The 22,137-nt window shown below is 42.8% G+C and overlaps 1 protein-coding gene across 1 annotated transcript in view; it reads right to left on the bottom strand.

Annotated features, from left to right (window-relative positions):
* Positions 1-915: 915 nt before the first annotated feature.
* Positions 916-22,137, bottom strand: part of lamc3 (laminin, gamma 3) — a gene marked incomplete at its 5' end in the record, with an annotated part of 143,842 nt that continues 122,620 nt past the window's right edge. Inside the window, 11 exon segments of the mRNA XM_055935965.1 lie at positions 916-2,859; positions 5,718-5,817; positions 6,845-6,985; positions 7,186-7,388; positions 7,941-8,043; positions 9,906-10,049; positions 10,175-10,391; positions 14,510-14,644; positions 17,169-17,245; positions 18,105-18,331; positions 19,421-19,601. Coding sequence (XP_055791940.1) covers positions 2,597-2,859; positions 5,718-5,817; positions 6,845-6,985; positions 7,186-7,388; positions 7,941-8,043; positions 9,906-10,049; positions 10,175-10,391; positions 14,510-14,644; positions 17,169-17,245; positions 18,105-18,331; positions 19,421-19,601 — 1,791 coding nt within the window.

The following is a 22,137-nucleotide window of genomic DNA, read 5'->3' on the forward strand; positions in this document are numbered from 1 at the left end:
TGTTCCAAGATAGCCCATCTCATAACGCTGATGTCTGGAAGAACACTCACTTGGGCTATGACAGTTTGGGAGCAACAATCCGCCATTTGCCGTCATCTGGAGGATTTCGTTGCGGAGGTGAGGAAGGTGTTCGATTCTCCTGTGTCTGGGAGAGAGGCGGCCCAAAAGCTACTTCTACTGTGTCAACACTCCCGTAGTGTGGCAGACTATGTGGTAGACTTTATCACGTTGGCCCCGAGAGTGCCTGGAACCAGGAGTCCCTGTTCGACACCTTCCTTCATGGATAATCAGAGGAGATTAAAGACAAGCTCACAGCTCGGGAGTTACCCTTGGACCGTGACTACCTCATAGCCTTAACCCTAAGGAGCGATGGTGTCATGCCCTGATCTTTTTCACCTGTCTTTGTGATTGTCTCCTCCCTCCTCCAGGTGTCGCCCATCTTCCCCGTTATACCCTGCTCAGCATATGTGGGAACTCCTTCAAGACTGTTGGAAAAGAATTCCAGGTGAAGCTGGTTAAGAGAATGCCAAGAGTGTGCAAAGCCGTGCCTACTTTGAATAATCTAAAATCTAAAATATATTTTGATTAACACTTTTTTGGTTACTACATGATTCCATATGTGTTATTTCGGAGTTTTGATGTCTTCACTATTATTCTACAATGTAGAAAATAGTAAAAATTATGAAAAACCCTTGAATGAGTAGGTGTGTCCAAACCTTTGACTGGTACTGTATATATCATTACCCCACAGTGGGTCAACAATACACAGCAAGTGATGTTCTCTGGCTTGCCAGGAATTCTAGTGATTCTTTGTCTCCTCCGTGTGGTAAATGCAATAACTGCATGGAGGTTTTATGTCAGTTTCATCTCCAACAAGTGATCCAATATTGAACAGAAATATAGTCCCATCAAATCTGAAGTTAATGTAATAACAATTTTATTTATATAAGGCACTTCTATCACTGCTTTTCATCGTCGATATTTGACTCAGTATACATTTATTATACAGTCTTGTCTATGGCTTTGGCAATTGCTGTGCTAGTTTATTCAATAGTAGTAAACAGCACCAATATGTGGCAAAGAGATATTGCAAAGAGATGTTGTTTACAAAATCACATGAACATACGCGCGCACACACACACACACACACCCACAATCCATTTTATTTTCATTTTTTGCTTTCAACAGTTTTTTTCTGGCTATTATCTAAACACAAAACCAATCATATACTATTTGTTTTCTGACAAAATACAATCACCTGCTGAAATGGAACATCGTCTTTGCAGAGGTCCCATTTCTATATTTTCCATAATTCAGCAGGTATTCCAGCCTCAGGTACCCACATAGAACAAACAAACAGTTAGGCTGTTTTAGTCCGTTCCCATTTGCCAGACAAGAGAAGATAATTTGCTCAGAGAGAGAAAGAGAGAGAGAAACAAAGATAGAGAGGTAGAACGTTTTAGAGAAAAGCGCGAGAAAAAAAAAGGAGATTGAGGAAAAGCGAGGGGCACACGCAGAATCCCAAACTATGTGTTTGTGTGTGTCTGTGTGTGTGTCTGTGCAGTAGAAGGCTGAACCCTACAGAGGGCAAAATGACTAATTGTTAATTATGGTGGGCTGATGAAAAATAACTCAAGTGTAAATGAATGTGTCAGATTGGAGAAGCGCCACAGCGCCGACTCTCCTTCCCCCAAAGTGGAAAATCAGCATTATTTAAAACTTGATAGGACACACTGTGGGATGTGGAACAGGGAGCTAGATGACTGTTATTATTCACAGATTAATTACACTTCAAATGTTGTTGGAAATATGGAGGGGGAAATGAAATGAGAATGAACATAAACACTAAGGAAACAGGGCAGGGGTGATATGGATTTAGACGGAGCGATGGAGAGAGGGGATTAAGAGGCTAGAACAGGAGAGAGGACGGTTAAAGCCAAATAGGAGTGAGGGGTAGAATTAAAAGAAAGAACGTGATAATGATGGTGGAAGTTGAAAGGGGGCAATGGCATGGGAAACTGCTTATGGCTGCATATCTGCTAAATATGTGTATATGACCAATACGATTTGATTTGATTTAGTGCTACTGACGGTATCAGCCAGGTCAGTATACTATAGGTGAACGTTTGAAAAGTACAGAGACAAAGTGGTAGAACAGTGTGACTGTACTGCAGCAAAAGGGGATGTACAACCACAACCACAGTACTGCAGAACAAACTAAGAAGGATACCTGGATGATTCCACCTACACTCCTCATCTACGGGTGTGTCCCAAACGGCACCCTAATACCTACACAGTGCAATACTTTTGCCCTATGGGCCATGGTCAAAAGTAGTGCACTATATTAAATAGGGTGCAATTTGGGACTCAGTTATTATCTCCCCTAAATCATTCAAACACCAGTGTCCTATCCACCATCTGTGGCCCTACTAGTCCTCTCTTTACCTTCCTATGCCCAATTCAAATTATTCTGGTCTAAGAAACATGGTAGGACCTCTCTTTTAAATCATTGAAGTGGTGTGAACGAGTGTGTATACACCAGGAAGGCGGTAGAATGCATGGAATAGGGCTCTAGTGTCCTCCTGGTGCCCCGATCCTAGTGTCTCTCTATACCCGAGGCCTGAGGGCAGGTCTGGGGCAGGTGCAGGGCAATGTCCTTCAGACTGTCTCTCTCCTGTCTGATCTCCTGCAGGTCCTGTTCAAGGTGGGTCAGCTGGCTCTTCTGGTCCTGGGCGGCTGATCGTAGGGTCTGGATCTTCCCGTTCAGGGCCGGGCTCTCCACGCTGCCACGCAGAACACTCAACCGCACCGCCGTCTCACTCAGTATACGTTCAAACCGTTCCAGCGCCACACTCCCATCTGTCAACAGAAAACAACAGAGTATTTGAGGTACTACATTGTACATTTAAATTTACATTTAAGTCATTTAGCAGACGCTCTTATCCAGAGCGACTTACAAATTGTACTTTCAGGAGTTATTTTGAAAAAGCGTGGGACACAGAAGGAGGGATGAACAGGGTACTTTAAAGCTAGGAGTATTGAGCAGGCCTACACTCTTAGTAAAAAAGCTGCTATCTAGAACCTAAAAGGGTTCTTTGGCTGTCCCCATAGGATAACCCTTTGAAGAACCCTTTATGGTTCCCAAAATAGTTCTACTTGGAACCAAAAAGGGTTTTCCTACGGGGACAGCTGAAGAACCCTTTTGAAACCCTTTTTTCTAAGAGTGTAGTATTACACTTTTGCCATCAGCAGGGCTCTTGTCTTGTGACGTCTGTGTACCACCTTGTTGTGCCCACCCAATAACGGGGTTAATAGAGGAACATTTCTCCATCAGGATCGTGCCACACACCCTGCCAGCTACAAGTGACTCCTAGTGACTCATTGACAGGGCCAGACGGGAACTGTGGCAAACCATTTAATCAATACCTGTACAGCTAATTTCTGCATTTAAATCAATAAAACTATAGCAATATTTTGGGGGGGTTAATTTTGATTATTTATACCAGTGTATGTATGAATTTATAAACTGGGTGGTTCGAGCCCTGAATGCTGATTGGCTGACAGCCATGGTATATCAGACCGTATGCCACAGGTATGACAAAACAGTTATTTTTACTTCTCTAATTACGTTGGTAACCAATTTATAATAGCAATAAGGCATCTCTGAGGTTTGTGATATATGGCCAAAATAACATGGCTAAGGGCTGTATCCAGGCCCACCCCCTCGTGTGTTATTGCTTAATTATCTCATTCCTAGAGTTTTGGGTTGAGGTTGGGATAATCCTTCTCTGTCTGAGAAATCCATTTGGACCAATTTACTAATGACCATTCTGACTTCTCTTTCTGACATACGACTGACTGGATGGAAGTCAAGTCTGATCAGTGGCGAGGGCAGTAACATGTAAGTGTAGACATTTCTGGCTGATCTGACATGTTGCATTTGTTGCTGCATGAAATGTTACTGCATGAAATGTTACTGCATGAAATGTCACTGCATGAAATGTCACTGCATGAAATGTCACTGCATGAAATGTCACTGCATGAAATGTTACTGCATGAAATGTCACCATGAAATGTTACTGCATGAAATGTCACTGCATGAAATGTTACTGCATGAAATGTCACTGCATGAAATGTCACTGCATGAAATGTCACTGCATGAAATGTTACTGCATGAAATGTCACTGCATGAAATGTCACTGCATGAAATGTCACTGCATGAAATGTTACTGCATGAAATGTTACTGCATGAAATGTCACTGCATGAAATGTCACTGCATTAAATGTCACTGCATGAAATGTTACTGCATGAAATGTCACCGCATGAAATGTCACCGCATGAAATGTCATTGCATGAAATGTTACCGCATGAAATGTCACCGCATGAAATGTTACTGCATGAAATGTCACTGCATGAAATGTCACTGCATGAAATGTCACTGCATGAAATGTCACCGCATGAAATGTCACCGCATGAAATGTCACCGCATGAAATGTCATTGCATGAAATGTTACTGCATGAAATGTCACTGCATGAAATGTCACTGCATGAAATGTCACTGCATGAAATGTCACTGCATGAAATGTCACTGCATGAATGTCACTGCATGAAATGTTACTGCATGAAATGTCACTGCATGAAATGTCACTGCATGAAATGTCACTGCATGAAATGTCACTGCATGAAATGTCACTGCATGAAATGTCACCGCATGAAATATCATTGCATGAAATGTTACTGCATGAAATGTCACTGCATGAAATGTCACTGCATGAAATGTTACTGCATGAAATGTCACTGCATGAAATGTCGCTGCATGAAATGTCACTGCATGAAATGTTACTGCAAGAAATGTTACTGCATGAAATGTTACTTAATGAAATGTCACTGCATGAAATGTTACTGCATGAAATGTTACTGCATGAAATGTTACTGCATGAAATGTTACTGCATGAAATGTCACTGCATGAAATGTTACTGCATGAAATGTCACTGCATGAAATGTCACTGCATGAAATGTCACTGCATGAAATGTCACTGCATGAAATGTTACTGCAAGAAATGTCACTGCATGAAATGTCACTGCATGAAATGTCACTGCATGAAATGTCATTGCATGAAATGTCACTGCATGAAATGTTACTGCATGAAATGTCACTGCATGAAATGTCACTGCATGAAATGTCACTGCATGAAATGTTACTGCATGAAATGTCACTGCATGAAATGTCACTGCATGAAATGTTACTGCATGAAATGTTACTGCATGAAATGTCACTGCAAGAAATGTTACTGCATGAAATGTTACTGCATGAAATGTTACTGCATGAAATGTCACTGCATGAAATGTCACTGCATGAAATGTTACTGCATGAAATGTTACTGCATGAGATGTCACTGCATGAAATGTTACTGCATGAAATGTTACTGCATGAAATGTCACTGCATGAAATGTCACTGCATGAAATGTCACTGCATGAAATGTTACTGCATGAAATGTCACTGCATGAAATGTCACTGCATGAAATGTTACTGCATGAAATGTTACTGCATGAAATGTTACTGCATGAAATGTTACTGCATGAAATGTTACTGCATCCCAAATGGCATCCTATTATTCTTCTTTTGACCCGATGGGCCCAAAAGTAGTGCACTATATTGGGAGTAGGATTCCTTTTGGGACAGACAAAGTAAACGTCAGCAGGTTTGAACTTACCTATTTTACTGACGAGCTGGGTGAGTGTGAGGGAGTAGGCCTCAAGCTGAAGCTTAGCTGTCTGGATCTTCACCTTTACACTGGCCAGAGACTCTACAGGCTGGTGATCACAGAGGGAGAAATATACAGTGACATCACGTGCATAGATCAGGGCTTTCCCACCCTCTTCCTGGAGATCTACCATCCTGTAAGTTTTCAGTCCAACCCTCCTTTAGCACATCTGATTCTACTAAGTAACTGTTCACCAAGACCTTAAAGATAGAATCCTTAGTTTATACATCCGTTTCTGGACTTGTTTGATATACTGTATACCCATTGATTCTTAAAGAATACAACTTTTAAATGCCTCATGAGCCGAGATCAACTGTCGTACTCATCAGACCCCAAAATATATATATATAAAAAATCACCCAATATTTGTGAACAACGAAAATGTAATCAAACACTGTATAGCTTCAAAACATGGTTAAAACGATCATGTTGATATCATGGATGGTCAGTCCTTGCATCCATAGCTCAGTCTATGAACTTGAGAGTGGTTGCATTTCTCCAGGCCCATCCCTCAGCTTTTTACCAAAACAGAGGCGGGCAGGTTCGGCGACAGGACAAATCAGTTTCATGGCCATTTGATTTCTATAGAGGGGGGGCAGGTTTTTTTCACGGTACCTCCACATTTTTTTATGGGTGTTATAGTAAAGACCATAGGGGGCGGGGCGCATGAGTTTCAAGTTTGGGGCTTGAAGCTTACAATTTATCCTACCATTTCTACTGATCTGCATGCCAGTTATGATTTTCAAATGCGTATTTTAAATGGACCAGTTTCATTTCAATAACAACATTTTAGTTTCTCAAAATCATTGTCACGTGGTTAATCATAAAAATCCGAATTAAAAGGATAAAAATCTAAAAGTTAAAATTCAAATTATGTGTGAGAGCAACAGCCTCTGCCGTATGGACACAATGTGAAACATGACAACTATAGTATCCTTAACGAGTTTGACCATTCTCCTCGATTTAAAACATCTCTCTCCCTAATTTCTGAGTCACGTGTTTTGGTTATACCTCTACATTGAGTTGTGCTTGTGTCTGGGTAGTGTGGTTGATCAGTGGCTGTGTTTTAGTTATACCTCTGCGTTTAGCTGGGTTTGTGCGTGAACAGTGTGGTTCTCCTGCTCAGCCAGCTGCTGCAGGGTTATGTCTACAGATGAGCTGAGCTGGGCAGACAATGTCCTTGTGTGCTTGCCCTGGGTTAGGGTGGCCTTGGCTTCCTGGGCTCAGAGAAAAACACAGACAGAGGAATACGAAGAATAAAGGAAAGAGACAAATTAACATGGTTCCGAGGGGTGAGGTGTGTTATGTGAATGGAATTTCATTGCTCAACCCACAGGGGAGTTGGAAACATAGCTCACACATGCACACAACACACACACATCTATGCCCCCCCCCCCCACACACACACCATACTTACTTTAGACAGGGCGTTTGCGGTGTGTTTTGCCTGTTGTGCGGTAGCGTTGGAGAGGGTAGCGTTCTCCAAGGCAGGCCTAAGGACTCGCTTGGTCTGGTTCACCTTCTTACTGACGTCTTCCAGAACCTTCTCCCTCAGCAGCCTCTCCCTCTTCAGAGCAGCGTTCGTCTGGGCCTGCCTTTGAGGCCACTCTCTCTGCATGTCTGAGGGATGGAGAGCGGCAAGGCAGGTTGGCCAGTGACATGTTTACAGAAGTGATAATAACTGACAATGGGTCGTGTAAGACTATTCTATTTGATTTTATTTCACACAATCTTTGTACTAGTAACACCGTTAGTGAGAAAATATTACTTCTAGTTCCATTCCACTATATTCCATTTTACTCAGATTCCCCTGATGACATTTCCAACAACTAATCCGAAGTGGCACCTGGTTTGTATTATCTTTTATAAACCGTGAACATATTATTATAATGAATTGAAGGCTGTGAAACTGAAAGTGCATTTGAGACCACAATCGCAGATGCTCTTACTCCCCACACAACATGACAAGTGGAGCGTAACAGGGTGAGACACATTCATAATGGTTACATTTGGGTTATCGTTGTTTTTCTCAGTATTATTTTTTCTCTCTCGATTTGATTGGAATAACTCTGTGGGCTGCTATTGCAGTGATGGGGATGCGAGAACTAAGCAAACTGTCGGAAATGTAAAACAACAGCAATGGAAACAAATACAAAATGTTGTAAATGTCACCTTCCAGTTCTCTCCGCAGGGTAACGGCCTTTGACTCCACTTCCTTCCCTGTCACCACCGATGACAGGGCAATGACCTTTGACCCCTGGGCTTGAACTGTCAGCTGCAGAGGCACCAGGGATGGAGAGAGAAGGGCGAGTGAACCTCACAGAACCTCAGGGACATGAGTGACATTAGACTGCACAACAACCTGACCAGAAGCATCTACCATCTACTGCAGTGTTTTTCCAAACTCCAGTCCTCGAGTACCCCAACAGTAGCCTACAATTTGTATTAAGCCCAGACAAACACACCTGATTCAACTTGTCAACTAATCATCAAGCTCTCTATGAGCTGAATCAGGTGTGTTTGTCCAGGGCTACAACAAACATGTGCACTGTTGGGGGTACTCATTGGTGTACCAGACACCCCCATAGCCCCCGTAAGGCAGGGGGGAGGGGCAACGAGCTCTGGGGGCTCATGTGCCTGTCATCGATGTCACACAGTAACCCCTGTTTTTTTGGGCTTCAAGAATGTGACTGATAAAAGTGCCTCAGGCTTTGAAAAATACATTATTGAACTGATTCAAAGTAAGGGGATATCGGTGAACAAATGCTGTGTTCAACGCTATGACGGCGCCAGCGCAATCAGACAGAGCCTAACGCTTTGTTCTTAGGTAGTTCTTTACTAGTTTTAGTTTAGAAAACGATCTCTCTGCAGAAGCGACAGTTACAGGGACGGTTAAAAACAGCTTGATTACCATAGCAACATTAGGGAAACTGGGCAGAAGGAAGTGGTGATAAGCAGTTCTGCAACATCTTAAAATGAGCCTCAACAGGTTATGAAAAGAGATTAACTGTACAGGAAGCTCTGGGGACAGGTCATCTGGATGCTGGACAGCCAATAAATTGGCAGATGCGGACAGACTATCTTCTTTAACAGTTCTTGAAGGCAAAAAAAAAGTGGATTGCGATTTCGTTCATACTGGTGAACCGGCGTTGTGTGGTAGCAATATAAACAATCCCATATCTCTCGTACAGTTTATGTTGCCATGCAATTCTAAGCTTTAATTGTGTGCAGCCCAATGGACATATAATGCACAATGTCTAAGGAAAGAGGGTCTGGATTGTATAGAAAACAGTCGGGCCCGCAACCTAGGCCTACAGGCCGTGGTGAAAATATTTGAGCACAAAAATACAAGGTGACGCAGTCGCATACTGGAGCTACTACAGACAAGCACAGACACATAGAAACTTTTTTTATAAGAGACATAAAGAGAAAAAGAGACAGACACAGAGAGAGACGCCACAAGGAATACTTCAGGAGAATTATTAGGCTATTTGATGTGTAATTCTTTATAAAAAGTGTATAAATAGCAGCTAAATACGAGCTATAGATAGTAGGCTACACTGCATAATCAAACGATCCCTAGTAAGCTAGTGTTGTGAGGGTGGACTGACTGTATTATTTGGCATTAATAGGATGTGTTTAGGCACCACAACTTCCCATCCAAGCTGGGAGATAGCGCAAGGGTGGCTCATGTCGTGCAGGTTCATGTAGGCTATACAGGACAGTTGTATATTCTAGAAAAATCTATTGGTAGCTTATTAGTATGCAGTTGCATCGAAAATATATTATACAATCCGCAGTTGTTTGATTTTCCAACTTGTATTACTGAACAAGTAATTGCATTATTGCCGCCAGCCAGCAGTCTAAATGTCAGCATTGCGGCACCTTGTATAGCTTTGTGAATTGTCAGGCTTAACATGGGAAAACACGAATGATGCAGCCCCCAATATCTGTAGTTTACAGACTGACACTGCATGTGGATTATGTGTCAATTATTTTGTCTATTGGTACAGTGTATTCTGTTTATTGTTGTTAGCACCATTTCACCAGGTCAAATTTCGGTTACATGTAAATAAATAAATAAAGGCAATTCTGACGTCATGATCTACTGTCGTGTGAAGATGAAAACCCCTTTACCTTGCGCATGTCCTGTACGGCAGCAATGCTGTTGTGGGCGGTCTGTATTCGAGGCTCCATCTCCTCTCTGATCTTACTGGCCAGTTCTTCTTTAGACTGGACATGGAACGCCAGCTCAGATGTCCTGTTGCTCAGCTCAACACCCTGAGGGAAGGGACGCACAGCAGTGATCCATTCATCCATCATTCCATCCATCCATCCATTCCTTCGGTCAGTCAACTTGAGAGTACAATTAATTCTTGTTACCCCAGACCCTCGTAGCCACTGACCTCTGTTTGGTTGGCACCCGATCTGAGGCTGGGGTCTGATTGGTTGGTTCCTGATGTGGGGTTGGGCATATTTTTGGACAGCTCCAATATGGAGGATGTGAGGTTAACAAAGGCAACCATGATCTCAGCAGACTCCTCCTCCAGAGATAGCTGATTGGCTAGAGTCTCATTCACCAGGGCCGTCAAATTCTCCTTCATCTGCTGCATGTCTGCCATTCTGAAAGAGAGATAGAAAGGGAGAGAGAGAGAGAGAGAGAGAGAGGGCGGAGGGAGAGAGAGAAAGAGAGAAAGAAAAATAGAGAGCGAGAGAGAAAGAAAGGGGAGGGTGAAGAGGGAGAGAAAGAGGTTAGATCATTCAGTGTTTTGATTCTTGAGTGTCCCTCATATTTATCAATGGACACATGTACACACACACACACACACTCCCTGAGTTCTACCTACCTACCCACCCACCCACCAAATTGCTCTGAAAGAATAACAGAATTCCCCAGAACCAAGCAGACTAGTGCTGGTATGAAGGAAATCAATTTCTTTGCCTCCAACCCACTCCCACCGAGGCGTGGCCACCAGAGGGATTTGCATTTTTTCGTTGAGCGTTTGGGATAATCCTCAGAGCAATCTTGTGCTAAGCGATGCTGCTCCCTCCATGCTGCTACTCCATGAAGGCAATAGGCTTAAAGAGGAAGGAATAGAGCTGTTCCCCTGTGACTAAATGTCTTACTTTCTCAACCAGTGTGCCTTAAAGAACTGCTAAAAAGAGGCATATTTATGACACTTTGTTGTGGGGCACCGCTACAGCTAACTAAACCACTTCTAGGCCCTGTTTGGGAAAAAATATATAGCGTGACAGAGGAGCAACAAAATTGTTGGAAATTAGGTACTGTGTTCAGATATTGCTTCAAGGCGCAATGAACATCTCTTAGGGCTGTTTCTATCCTCTGCTCTGTGCAGGTTAACAGGCTTTTTTCGCACCTTATGTGGAGCCTTTAAAGAGAGACAGTGTTGGAGGGATGGTGCTGCAAGAAAGCGAGAGAGAAAGAGAGAGAGAGAGGGGAAGAGATAAAGAGTGTGTATCTGCGCCGTGTACTGTGTAGGTGTGTCTGAGAATGAATGAATTACATTTTATTTTCGTGTCAATTCTCCCCTTATGGGATTAGTTGGCACAAACAAAAATGACAATCATTTACTGTGATAACTCTTCTTCCGGTGTTCTCTGCAGTGCACATTACATTGAGCGTAATTTAAAAAAATACTAATACAATCAATACATAATAGTAAATAGGGTTATCCAAACAATAATTATATCCCTAGAGCAGTAGAAAATATACATACAGTACATACGGAAAGTATTCAGACCCCTTCACTATTTCCACATTTTGTTAAATTTTTACATCCTTATTCTAAATTTAATTAAATAATGTTTTCCCTCTTCAATCTACACACAGTACCCCATATTTTATCAAATCTATAATGAAGTGAATAAGTGATGGTGCAGAACGGCATAGGCAAGATGCAGTAGATGGTATCGAGTACAGTATATACATATGAGGTGAGTAATGTAGGGTATGTAAACAAAAAAGTGGCATAGTTTAAAATGGCTAGTGATACATGTATTACATAAAGATGGCAAGATGCAGTAGATGATAGAGTACAGTGTATACATGTACATTATATTAAGTGGCATTGTTTAATGTGGCTAGTGGTACATTTCTGATAAATTCCCATCAATTGCCATTATTAAAGTGAGCTGGAGTTGAGTCAGTATGTTGGCAACAGCCACTCAATGTTAGTGGTGGCTGTTTAACAGTCTGATGGCCTTGAGATAGAAGCTGTTTTTCAGTCTCTCGGGTCCCTGCTTTGATGCACCTGTACTGACCTCGCCTTCTGGATGATAGCGGGGTGAACAGGCAGTGGCTCGGGTGGTTGGTGTCCTTGGTGATCTTTATGGCCTTCCTGTGACATCGGGTGGTGTAGGTGTCCTGGAGGGCAGGTAGTTTGCCCCCAGTGATGCGTTGTGCAGACCTCACTACCCTCTGGAGAGCCTTACGGTTGTGGGCGGAGCAGTTGCCGTACCAGGCGGTGATACAGCCCTACAGGATGCTATCGATTGTGCATCTGTAGAAGTTTGTGAGTGCTTTTGGTGACAAGCCGAATTTCTTCCGCCTCCTAAGGTTGAAGAGGCCTTACTGCGCCTTCTTCACAACGCTGTCTGTGTGGGTGAACCAATTCAGTTTGTCCGTGATGTGTACACCGAGGAACTTAAAACTTACTACCCTCTCCATTACTGTCCGTCAATATTATTATGATGCTCTCCTGTTGTAAAGTAATCTGTTCATCTTTAGCTTCTCGTCTGACTGCAGTTGTGATGTTTAATACCCCCCCCCCCCACGCAATGACTGTGATGATCAGCTGTTTTTTCATGAGATGCCGTTCTACCCTGAGGAGAACACACAGGAATGAGTGGTACTGTGCCTTGTTAAAGTATTTACCAGTAAGGGTAATGGAATGAGTGGTACTGTGCCTTGTTAAAGTATTTACCAGTAAGGGTAATGGAATGAGTGGTACTGTGCCTTGTTAAAGTATTTACCAGAAATGATAATGGAATGAGTGGTACTGTGCCTTGTTAAAGTATTTACCAGTAAGGGTAATGGAATGAGTGGTACTGTGCCTTGTTAAAGTATTTACCAGTAAGGATAATGGAATGAGTGGTACTGTTCCTTGTTAAAGTATTTACCAGTAAGGGTAATGGAATGAGTGGTACTGTGCCTTGTTAAAGTATTTACCAGTAAGGGTAATGGAATGAGTGGTACTGTGCCTTGTTAAAGTATTTACCAGTAAGGGTAATGGAATGAGTGGTACTGTGCCTTGTTAAAGTATTTACCAGAAATGATAATGGAATGAGTGGTACTGTGCCTTGTTAAAGTATTTACCAGAAATTATAATGGAATGACTGGTACTGTGCCTTGTTAAAGTATTTACCAGAAATGATAATGGAATGAGTGGTACTGTGCCTTGTTAAAGTATTTACCAGAAATTATAATGGAATGAGTGGTACTGTGCCTTGTTAAAGTATTTACCAGTAACGGTAACGGAATGAGTGGTACTGTGCCTTGTTAAAGTATTTACCAGTAACGGTAACGGAATGAGTGGTACTGTGCCTTGTTAAAGTATTTACCAGTAACGGTAACGGAATGAGTGGTACTGTGCCTTGTTAAAGTATTTACCAGAAATTATAATGGAATGAGTGGTACTGTGCCTTGTTAAAGTATTTACCAGTAACGGTAACGGAATGAGTGGTACTGTGCCTTGTTAAAGTATTTACCAGAAATGATAATGGAATGAGTGGTACTGTGCCTTGTTAAAGTATTTACCAGTAACGGTAACGGAATAAGGTTTGAGGCACACTGGTTTCCTGGGTGTTCACTTTCCATTTGAGTTTCTAATTTTAGTATAGATACCTCCCTTTTGATAGACATGTGTAAAATATTGTTAACTATCATGAATAAGTGACAAAAGGAGTGGTAGTGTAGTAGAGTTTTACTATGTCTCTTTCTGCTTTTTCAGTGTCTCACAATTATCATACGTTTGACCTGTTGCATACTAGAAATGTGTCTGTTGTAGACAGACACGGTGTCTGAGGTTTGTTCTCACAAGGTCAGCGGGTGGAAATATTGGCTGAATGCCCAGACTGTGGTTGCCAGGTGTTCTCCTCCTCTGCAGCCGGTCACTGGGAGCAAACGCTTTGCTGAGAAAGGATGCACTTGGCTATCTTCGTGTAACCTGTAGCGATGGTATAAATATACTGATGGGGTAAAAAACCTCATCAGAGCTTCTGACTTAACTCCACATGAAGTGCTGTTTGTCTGTAATCTCTCCACCGGCGTGAATAAACTTAAATTAATTTAGTCTTGACTTTGGGGTCCTCAGTGGTAATTTCCACGACAACTGTTTGTAGTTTCCATTTGTGTACATTTCTTTTCGTCACCGTCTGAACACATAACAATCCACTTGGACTGGCCGACCAAGAGGTCAAGAAAGGCCTTGGACCAAGGTAAGGTTGTTGACTCCCTAGGCACATGTACATTCAACACCTAGGCGCATACGCTGATTTCTCACATCGATGCACATCTTAAATCAGGTTACAGACAAGTTAACTAGACCCAAGACCCTTAGACATAACGAGTGCAGCAAAATCAGTAGGCTGGTTATTGGTTTCGTAACAACACATACAGAATTGTGAGAATCGCAATACATATATCGGCACCTAAGTATTGTGATGAAAGTGTGAAGTCCCTGGCAATTCCCAGCCCGTGTGTGTGATGCCTAGTTACTCACTGCTCCGTGAGGTTGCTGATGTATTCCTCAATAGACTTGTCCTCCAGTAGGTCCATCAGGAGAGAGTAGGTCTGGTTGGAGGCCATGAAAGCCTTGGTCGCTATAGCCTCTATATGACCAGCCATCTCTGTGTGACTGACAGACGGAGAAAGAAAGAGACAAGGAATCATATAAAATGTATACACACTACCGTTCAAAAGTTTGGGGTCACTTAGAAATGTCCTTGTTTATAAAAGAAAAAAAACATCAAATTGATCAGAAATACAGTGTAGACATTGTTAATGTTGTAAATGACTATTGTAGCTGGAAACAACTGATTTTTTTATGGAATATATACTTCGGCATTCAGAGGCCAATTATCAACAACCATCATCTCCTGTGTTCCAATGGTACGTTAGCTAATCCAAGTTTATAATTTTAAAAGGCTAATTGATCATTAGAAAACTCTGCCTAGAAGGCCAGCATCCCGGGGTTGCCTCTTCACTGTTGTTGTTGAGACTGGGCCAATTTCCTTTCGGAAAAGCTGACCACGACTCCATTTTGTTGCTTCCAGCCTACAAACAGAAACTAAAACAACAAGCTCCCTCGCTCAGGTCTGTTCAACGCTGGTCCAACCAATCTGATTCCACGCTTCAAGACTGCTTCGATCACGTGGATTGGGATATGTTCCGCATTGCGTCCAACAACAATATTGACGAATACGCTGATTCGGTGAGCGAGTTCATTAGAAAGTGCATTGACGATGTCGTACCCACAGCAACGATTAAAACATTCCCAAACCAGAAACCGTGGATTGATGGCAGCATTCGCATGAAACTGAATGCGCGAACCACTGCTTTTAACCAGGGCAAGGTGACCGGAAACATGACCGAATACAAACAGTGTAGCTATTCCCTCCGCAAGGCAATCAAACAAGCTAAGTCCCAGTATAGAGACAAAATAGAGTCTCAATTCAACAGCTCAGACACAAGAGGTATGTGGCAGGGTCTACAGTCAATCACGGATTACAAATAGAAAACCAGCCCCGTCGCGGACCAGGATGTCTTGCTCCCAGACAGGCTAAATAACTTTTTTGCTCACTTTGAGGAAAATACAGTGCCACTGACACGGCCCGCTACCAAAACCTGCGGGCTCTCCTCCACTGCAGCCGAGGTGAGTAAAACATTTAAACGTGTTAACCCTCACAAGGCTGCAGGCCCAGACGGCATTCCCAGCCGCGTCCTCAGAGCATGCGCAGACCAGCTGGCTGGTGTATTTAAGGACATATTCAATCAATCCTTATCCCAGTCTGCTGTTCCCACATGCTTCAAGAGGGCCACCATTGTTCCTGTTCCCAAGAAAGCTAAGGTAACTGAGCTAAACGACTACCGCCCCGTAGCACTCACTTCCGTCATCATGAAGTGCTTTGAGAGACTAGTCAAGGACCATATCACCTCCACCCTACCTGACACCCTAGACCCACTCCAATTTGCTTACCGACCCAATAGGTCCACAGACAATGTAATCGCAACCACACTGCACACTGCCCTAACCCATCTGGACAAGAGGAATACCTATGTGAGAATGCTGTTCATCGACTACAGCTCAGCATTAAACACCATAGTACCCTCCAAACTCGTCATCAAGCTCGAGACCCTGGGTCTCGACCCCGCCTTGTGCAACTGGGTCCTGGACTTCCTGAATGGCCGCCCCCAGGTGGTGAGGGTAGGTAACAACATCTCCACCCCGCTGATCCTCAACACCGGGGCCCCACAAGGGTGCGTTCTGAGCCCTTTCCTGTACTCCCTGTTCACCCACGACTGCGTGGCCATGCACGCCTCCAACTCAATCATCAAGTTTGCGGACAACACTACAGTGGTAGGCTTGATTACCAACAACGACGAGACGGCCTACAGGGAGGAGGTGAGGGCCCTCGGAGTGTGGTGTCAGGAAAATAACCTCACACTCAACGTCAACAAAACAAAGGAGATGATTGTGGACTTCAGGAAACAGCAGAGGGAGCACCCCCCTATCCACATCGACGGGACAGTAGTGGAGAAGGTGGAAAGTTTTTTAAGTTCCTCGGTGTACACATCACGGACAAACTGAATTGGTCCACCCACACAGACAGCGTTGTGAAGAAGGCGCAGCAGCACCTCTTCAACCTCAGGAGGCTGAAGAAATTCGGCTTGTCACCAAAATCCCTTGAATGAGGAGGTGTCCAAACCTTTGACTGGTACTGTATATATATGGGCCTGACTACCACACCTGAGTTCAAATAGTATTTTTTATATCAAATACTTCAGCTTGGCTAATCTTGTGCTACAATGGAACCAATGGAATAGACCCAAATATGCAAACACTGACAGCGCCCATATGGCACTCCAGGCAAGTTTGATGAAACAGCTCAAAGTATTTGACAGAAAACCAACAGGTCTGCTGAGCACAGGTCAAATGGATACCAGGTATTTAGTCGATCTCTCTACTTCCTCTCACTAGACCTAATGCGCATTCATTCAGCATATTCAGAGGCTTTGTACTGTTGTCATTGACAGAGGGTGTCGGTGGCAGGCCAGCCATTGTGTGACTGACAGATGGAAGAGGCAGTGCCTCTATGAGAAGAAGATGACCTTTGTGTGTTATAATTGGCCACTTAGTCTATTGACCTCCGGTGACTTACCTTTTCATAAGTATCTCTGAATCGTTCACTGCTGAGTTCCAGCGGTTGGGCTCAGGTGTCACCTTGAAAGGAATGACCTTTGGAAAAGCAGAGCAAAGTGGGAAAAACTGAAACTGTGCAGTCTCATAGACAAAGAAAACCGAGGACAATGTTTATACAGTATGATCTGTATAGGCTGACATCAGTGGGTATTTTAAACCTGAATTGTGACCATGCACAGTTATCTGCTGACCTTAGATGACCAATGTCCAACTCAAAGTAGACTCAGAACTCACTGTTCAATAGGCATTTCGAGAAGACATACTGAAGGCTGCAATTACACACATTCACTCACTAATGTATACGGCGGCAATGTTTCTATTTACCCAGCGGCAAAGTTTTTCTGTTGTGGCACCAGCAGATAAATGTTGACTATTTTACCTCGTGACACATCTTTTGAGAAAATTCTAATAATTGAATCACAATATTTGACACACACACTACTCTTCCTGTTTTGGAGTCGTCGTGCTTGTTAATGTGGAATAGCTCTGGCTCCAGGCTTGCCCAAACGACTGGGGAGGTAAGTTGCACGCACGAGCGAACACACACACACGCTAGCACGCACACACACAAACACCCGAAGCACTGCCAAAACAAGCTCTCTCATTTCCCCAGAACCACATAACACGGCAGCCATATTTCATTAATAGATTCCAAGCTGACGCTATTGCGTGAAGACACGGGGAAAAGCTTGAGCTGTGGCAGAACAAATCCTTCATTTCAGCCGAGCGTTAGTCAGAGAAACTGTGTGCTCACTCACTCGATTTTAGAGCTATGGAGCTTCAGATTGAGAAATACTGTGCTTTAGGGATCCATATTGATCAAGACATTTGAACCTCTACTGAATAGCCACTAGTAACTCATCAGAGACAGTGTGAGAGTAAATGTCCCACTGACCATGTTGTCCAGGTCCAGAGTTGCCTGCATCAGCTGGGTCCGTGCACTTATAACCACTGACTCAGAGTCAGCAAGGGTCCTGCACAATGTTCTCCACCCTTCCTCCTGCTCTTCCTCCATGCTGGCGCTACAGTTCATTGCTGTGGTAACAGTGTGCAGCTGGGCTGAGAGAGTGTGTGTCGACATCTCCAGGAGAGCAAACTGTTTGACAAAGGCTTCTTTTGCCTCTGCGGGGAATCAAAGAAACAGATGTGAGCAAACTTCAAAATACACAGCATGGATCATTAAACGGGTCCTTTGGATTCCATTTCAATATTATTGTGATTTGGGACACAAGGCCTGCCAACCCCTTTGTAGTATGATTTGTAGTGGAACCGTTGCATTTTATCACGGCCTGCATATGGTCAATTGTACATTCTCAGACTGATCTCACCGCACAGTGAGTCCAGTTGCCTTTGGTTGTTGTTCTAGTTTGATTGTTTGTCTCATAATGTTAACTGCTGTGTGCCTAGCTAATGTGGCATTATGGGTCTATTTGTGCGAGGAGGGTCATTACCGCATTGTTCGCTCTGTGAGATGATAAACTGTGTCTGCGTGCAGTGTGTTTGTCTGCGTGCATACTGTTCTGTCTCGGTGTGTCAGCATAGAGCCCCCCTCCTAGCCTAGCGTTATTGGACCACACAGAGCAGAATGTCCCACCAACGAAGACTAGTGGTGTACTAAAGTAGGGTGGGCAGCGGATGGACAGCCATAATCCTGATTATAGCTCTAATCATAATGAGGTACAGGGATTAAAGATGTGCTTGCTGCATCTGTTATACAAATAGGGATTAAGTTGCTCATACACAGCCCTGCCTGCCTGGTTCTGTATTGTTGGGATTCAGCCTCCATTCTGTCCATATCAATGAACCTGTAAGCCTTTTATGGTACTTCCCTCTCTGCTCATAAAATAATGAGAAATTCCATAATTGTGAAGAGATGATTGTTAGGCTGGTTGACTGCTGATTCATGCTGATTCTGTCTCGTTCTATCCCATTATGTTGGATTATATCTTGAACAATGTCTAGCTGAACAGTCAGCTAGGCGTGGACAGTGCAGTTTGGTGTCATCTGCTCTAGATCTACTTGATCTATGGAGCGGGATGGTGTAATGGAGTTGTAATCTACAGTGTGAGATGGGCTATATGTCTAAATGTATAATGGCCGAATGAGTGGGATTTCCGATTTCCTGACTGGTTGGTTGAAAATGACAAACTGTCACAGAGTTTTCTGATTAATCGCGTGGAATGAGTGAGTGGGTGGGTGCTGATTGTTTACCTTGGATAGCTAGGAAGTCCTCCAGCGCATTGGGCAGGCTGTCCTCCCCCTGATGGCCACGCTCGTGATGCTGGCGCACGTGATACTCGCGCACGTGATGCTGACGTCCGTAGCCACTCCGGCAGTCGAAGCGTGCCAGGAGCTTCTCCAAATCCTGCAGCCGTGCCTTCAGCTTCCCTGCCTGTATGGGAAAACACCGGAACACCATACAATGGAGGTTGGGTGGGGGAAATTGTCAACGATGAAAAAATACAAATCTGCATTCTGGTAGGCTGCTCCCAAAGTGTGTAATGAAAAAAGAACAACTTTTTGACCCCAAACTGGTTCCTAACGAAGATATGGTTTCCTCTCAGATCCAGGACCTGGAAAAGTTTTGTATAGATGTACGCATTTCACCCTTTTAAAGGCCCTGTGCAGTCAAAAACTTGATTTCCTGTGTTTTATATATATTTCCACACGGATGTTGTAATACTACTGTAAAATGTTGAAAATTATGATACTGCCCTTTAAGTGTTAGAGCTGTTTTCGAAAAAAAAACGTCTGGAATTTCAGTTTGTTGTGTTAGGGTGACATCACCAGGCAGTAAATTACTAATAGACCAACAAGTAAGAGTTCCAAACCTCTCTGCCAATAACAGCTAGTTTTCAGTTGTCCCCTCCCCACAAAGACCACACCCAGACAGTCCGAGCAAAGTTCCTGCTTGAGAAATTGCTCTTCGCTAAGAAGACATTTGTTTTTCTATTTTGCCATTTAAAATTGAAAACACAACTCTTCTGGCTGCAGGGTGAATATTGAAAAAACTGGAAAATATGCGCACATTTTCAAACGGCCTCTTAAGAAATTTTCGATCTTACAATATGCATATATTTACTACTATTGGATATAAAACAGTCTATAGTTTCTAAAAACGTTTGAATTATTTCTCTAAGTTGAACAGAACTATTTTTACAGCCCATTTCCTATCCAGAATTGAGATTTCCAAAATGCGATGTCTCTCTTTAAGACCTTGTCTATAAAAGGTCATGTCACTTAGGACCGTAGAAACACGTCACACGCCTTCATCTGGGTGTAATGCGGAAGTGAGAGCAAAAAGCAGTCGAATATCTCTTCCAGGGACTGAACACAACATCTTCTAGTGAGACCTGCGCAGTTGAATTTCTTTTCTGGGCGCGAGGTAGAACCTGGACTCGGCTCCTGGAATACACTCGTTAAAGGTGAATATGACCTCTGGCTACGATATTATTTGATACATGTCACAAAATCATCCTAAAGTATGTTTTTTCAATATACTTTAATTATATTATTGCAATTTATTCTGGACTTTAGACGTGATGCGACGGAAGAATTTTTTGAAGAAAGAGAGATTAGCGCCGCACGGCCATTGTGCTTGCTAACCCAAGAGGGAAATAGTTCGTTCTGGAACCCAACTAAAGACTGTACTGGACAATGGACCCCGTTACAACATTCTGATGGAATATCAACAAAGATAAGGACCCAATTTGGGATGCTTTTTCATATATCTGTCGAACTGTGCTATGCTAGCGCTTGACTAGAATCAATGCTGCCGTATGCTAGCTAATGTTGTAAGCTAATATAACGATATATTGTGTTTTCGCTGTAAAACACTTCCAAAATCGGAAATATTGGCTCTATTCACACGATCTTTGTCTTTCATTAGCTATCCACCATATGTTTTTCTGAAATGTTTTATGAGGTGTAATTAGTAGTTGACGTTGGTGTCTGTATTTTCTCTGGCTACTCCCGTGCGATTTCAGACTGTAGCTATGATGTAGCTATGATGGGAGCAGTAATGTAAAACTGATTTATAGCTAAAATATGCACATTTTATGAACAAAACATAGATTTATTGTGTAACATGTTATACGACTGTCATCTGAGGTAGTTTTTTCTAGGTTGTTTAGGTTGGTTCTAGGTTAGTTAGGCTGGCTTGTGCATGCTACTTGAATCCTACTTGGGCTGCTCCTACTTGTCTGTCCTCATTTTTATTTGGTGGTGAGCTAACATAAATATATGTGGTGTTTTCTCTGTAAAACATTTAAATAATCTGACATGTTGGCTGGATTGACAAGATGTTTATCTTTCAAATGCTGTATTGGACTTGTTAATGTGTGAAAGTTAAATATAAAAAAAAAATAGATTTTGAATTTCGCGCCGTGCAATTGAGCTGGATGTTGTCATAAGTGTACCGGTGACGGGCTGCCCCCCTAACAGGTTAATTGTTACCCAGAAGTGATTTGATATTGAAATAAAAATGGCACTGATTGTCAATGAAAGCAGATGATAACATGATCCCACAGTGGCCAATAACAAATCACACCCAGCCATATTTACAGTGTATTTAGTCTCATTCAAAACACAGAGATAAACATCTACCTTAAGAGTAGATTGTCTATTTTAACGTGAAAACGATTGTACATTTTAAAAGCAATACTCTCTGTGCAGTGGGAACAGGGCAAGCTCAACCCAAGCACAGTTTCATACATTGGTTGTCAATTCTTAAGTGGACCTTGCTTTTGCATGAGCTTCCAGGCCTCTATGATTAAGGCATATTACTGGCTGGGGAGCCAAACGTTTTTGGAATAGGCAATTAGCAGGCTCAACCTGTGTGTGTGTGTGTGTCGCTGCTAAACACTAGCAGGTGAGGAGGTACAGATGTCCTATCTTAATTTGATCACTCTGTTGTCGCAGAGAATTGT

This window comes from Salvelinus fontinalis, chromosome 10, assembly GCF_029448725.1.
Source record: "Salvelinus fontinalis isolate EN_2023a chromosome 10, ASM2944872v1, whole genome shotgun sequence".
Taxonomy (NCBI): Eukaryota; Metazoa; Chordata; class Actinopteri; order Salmoniformes; family Salmonidae; genus Salvelinus; species Salvelinus fontinalis.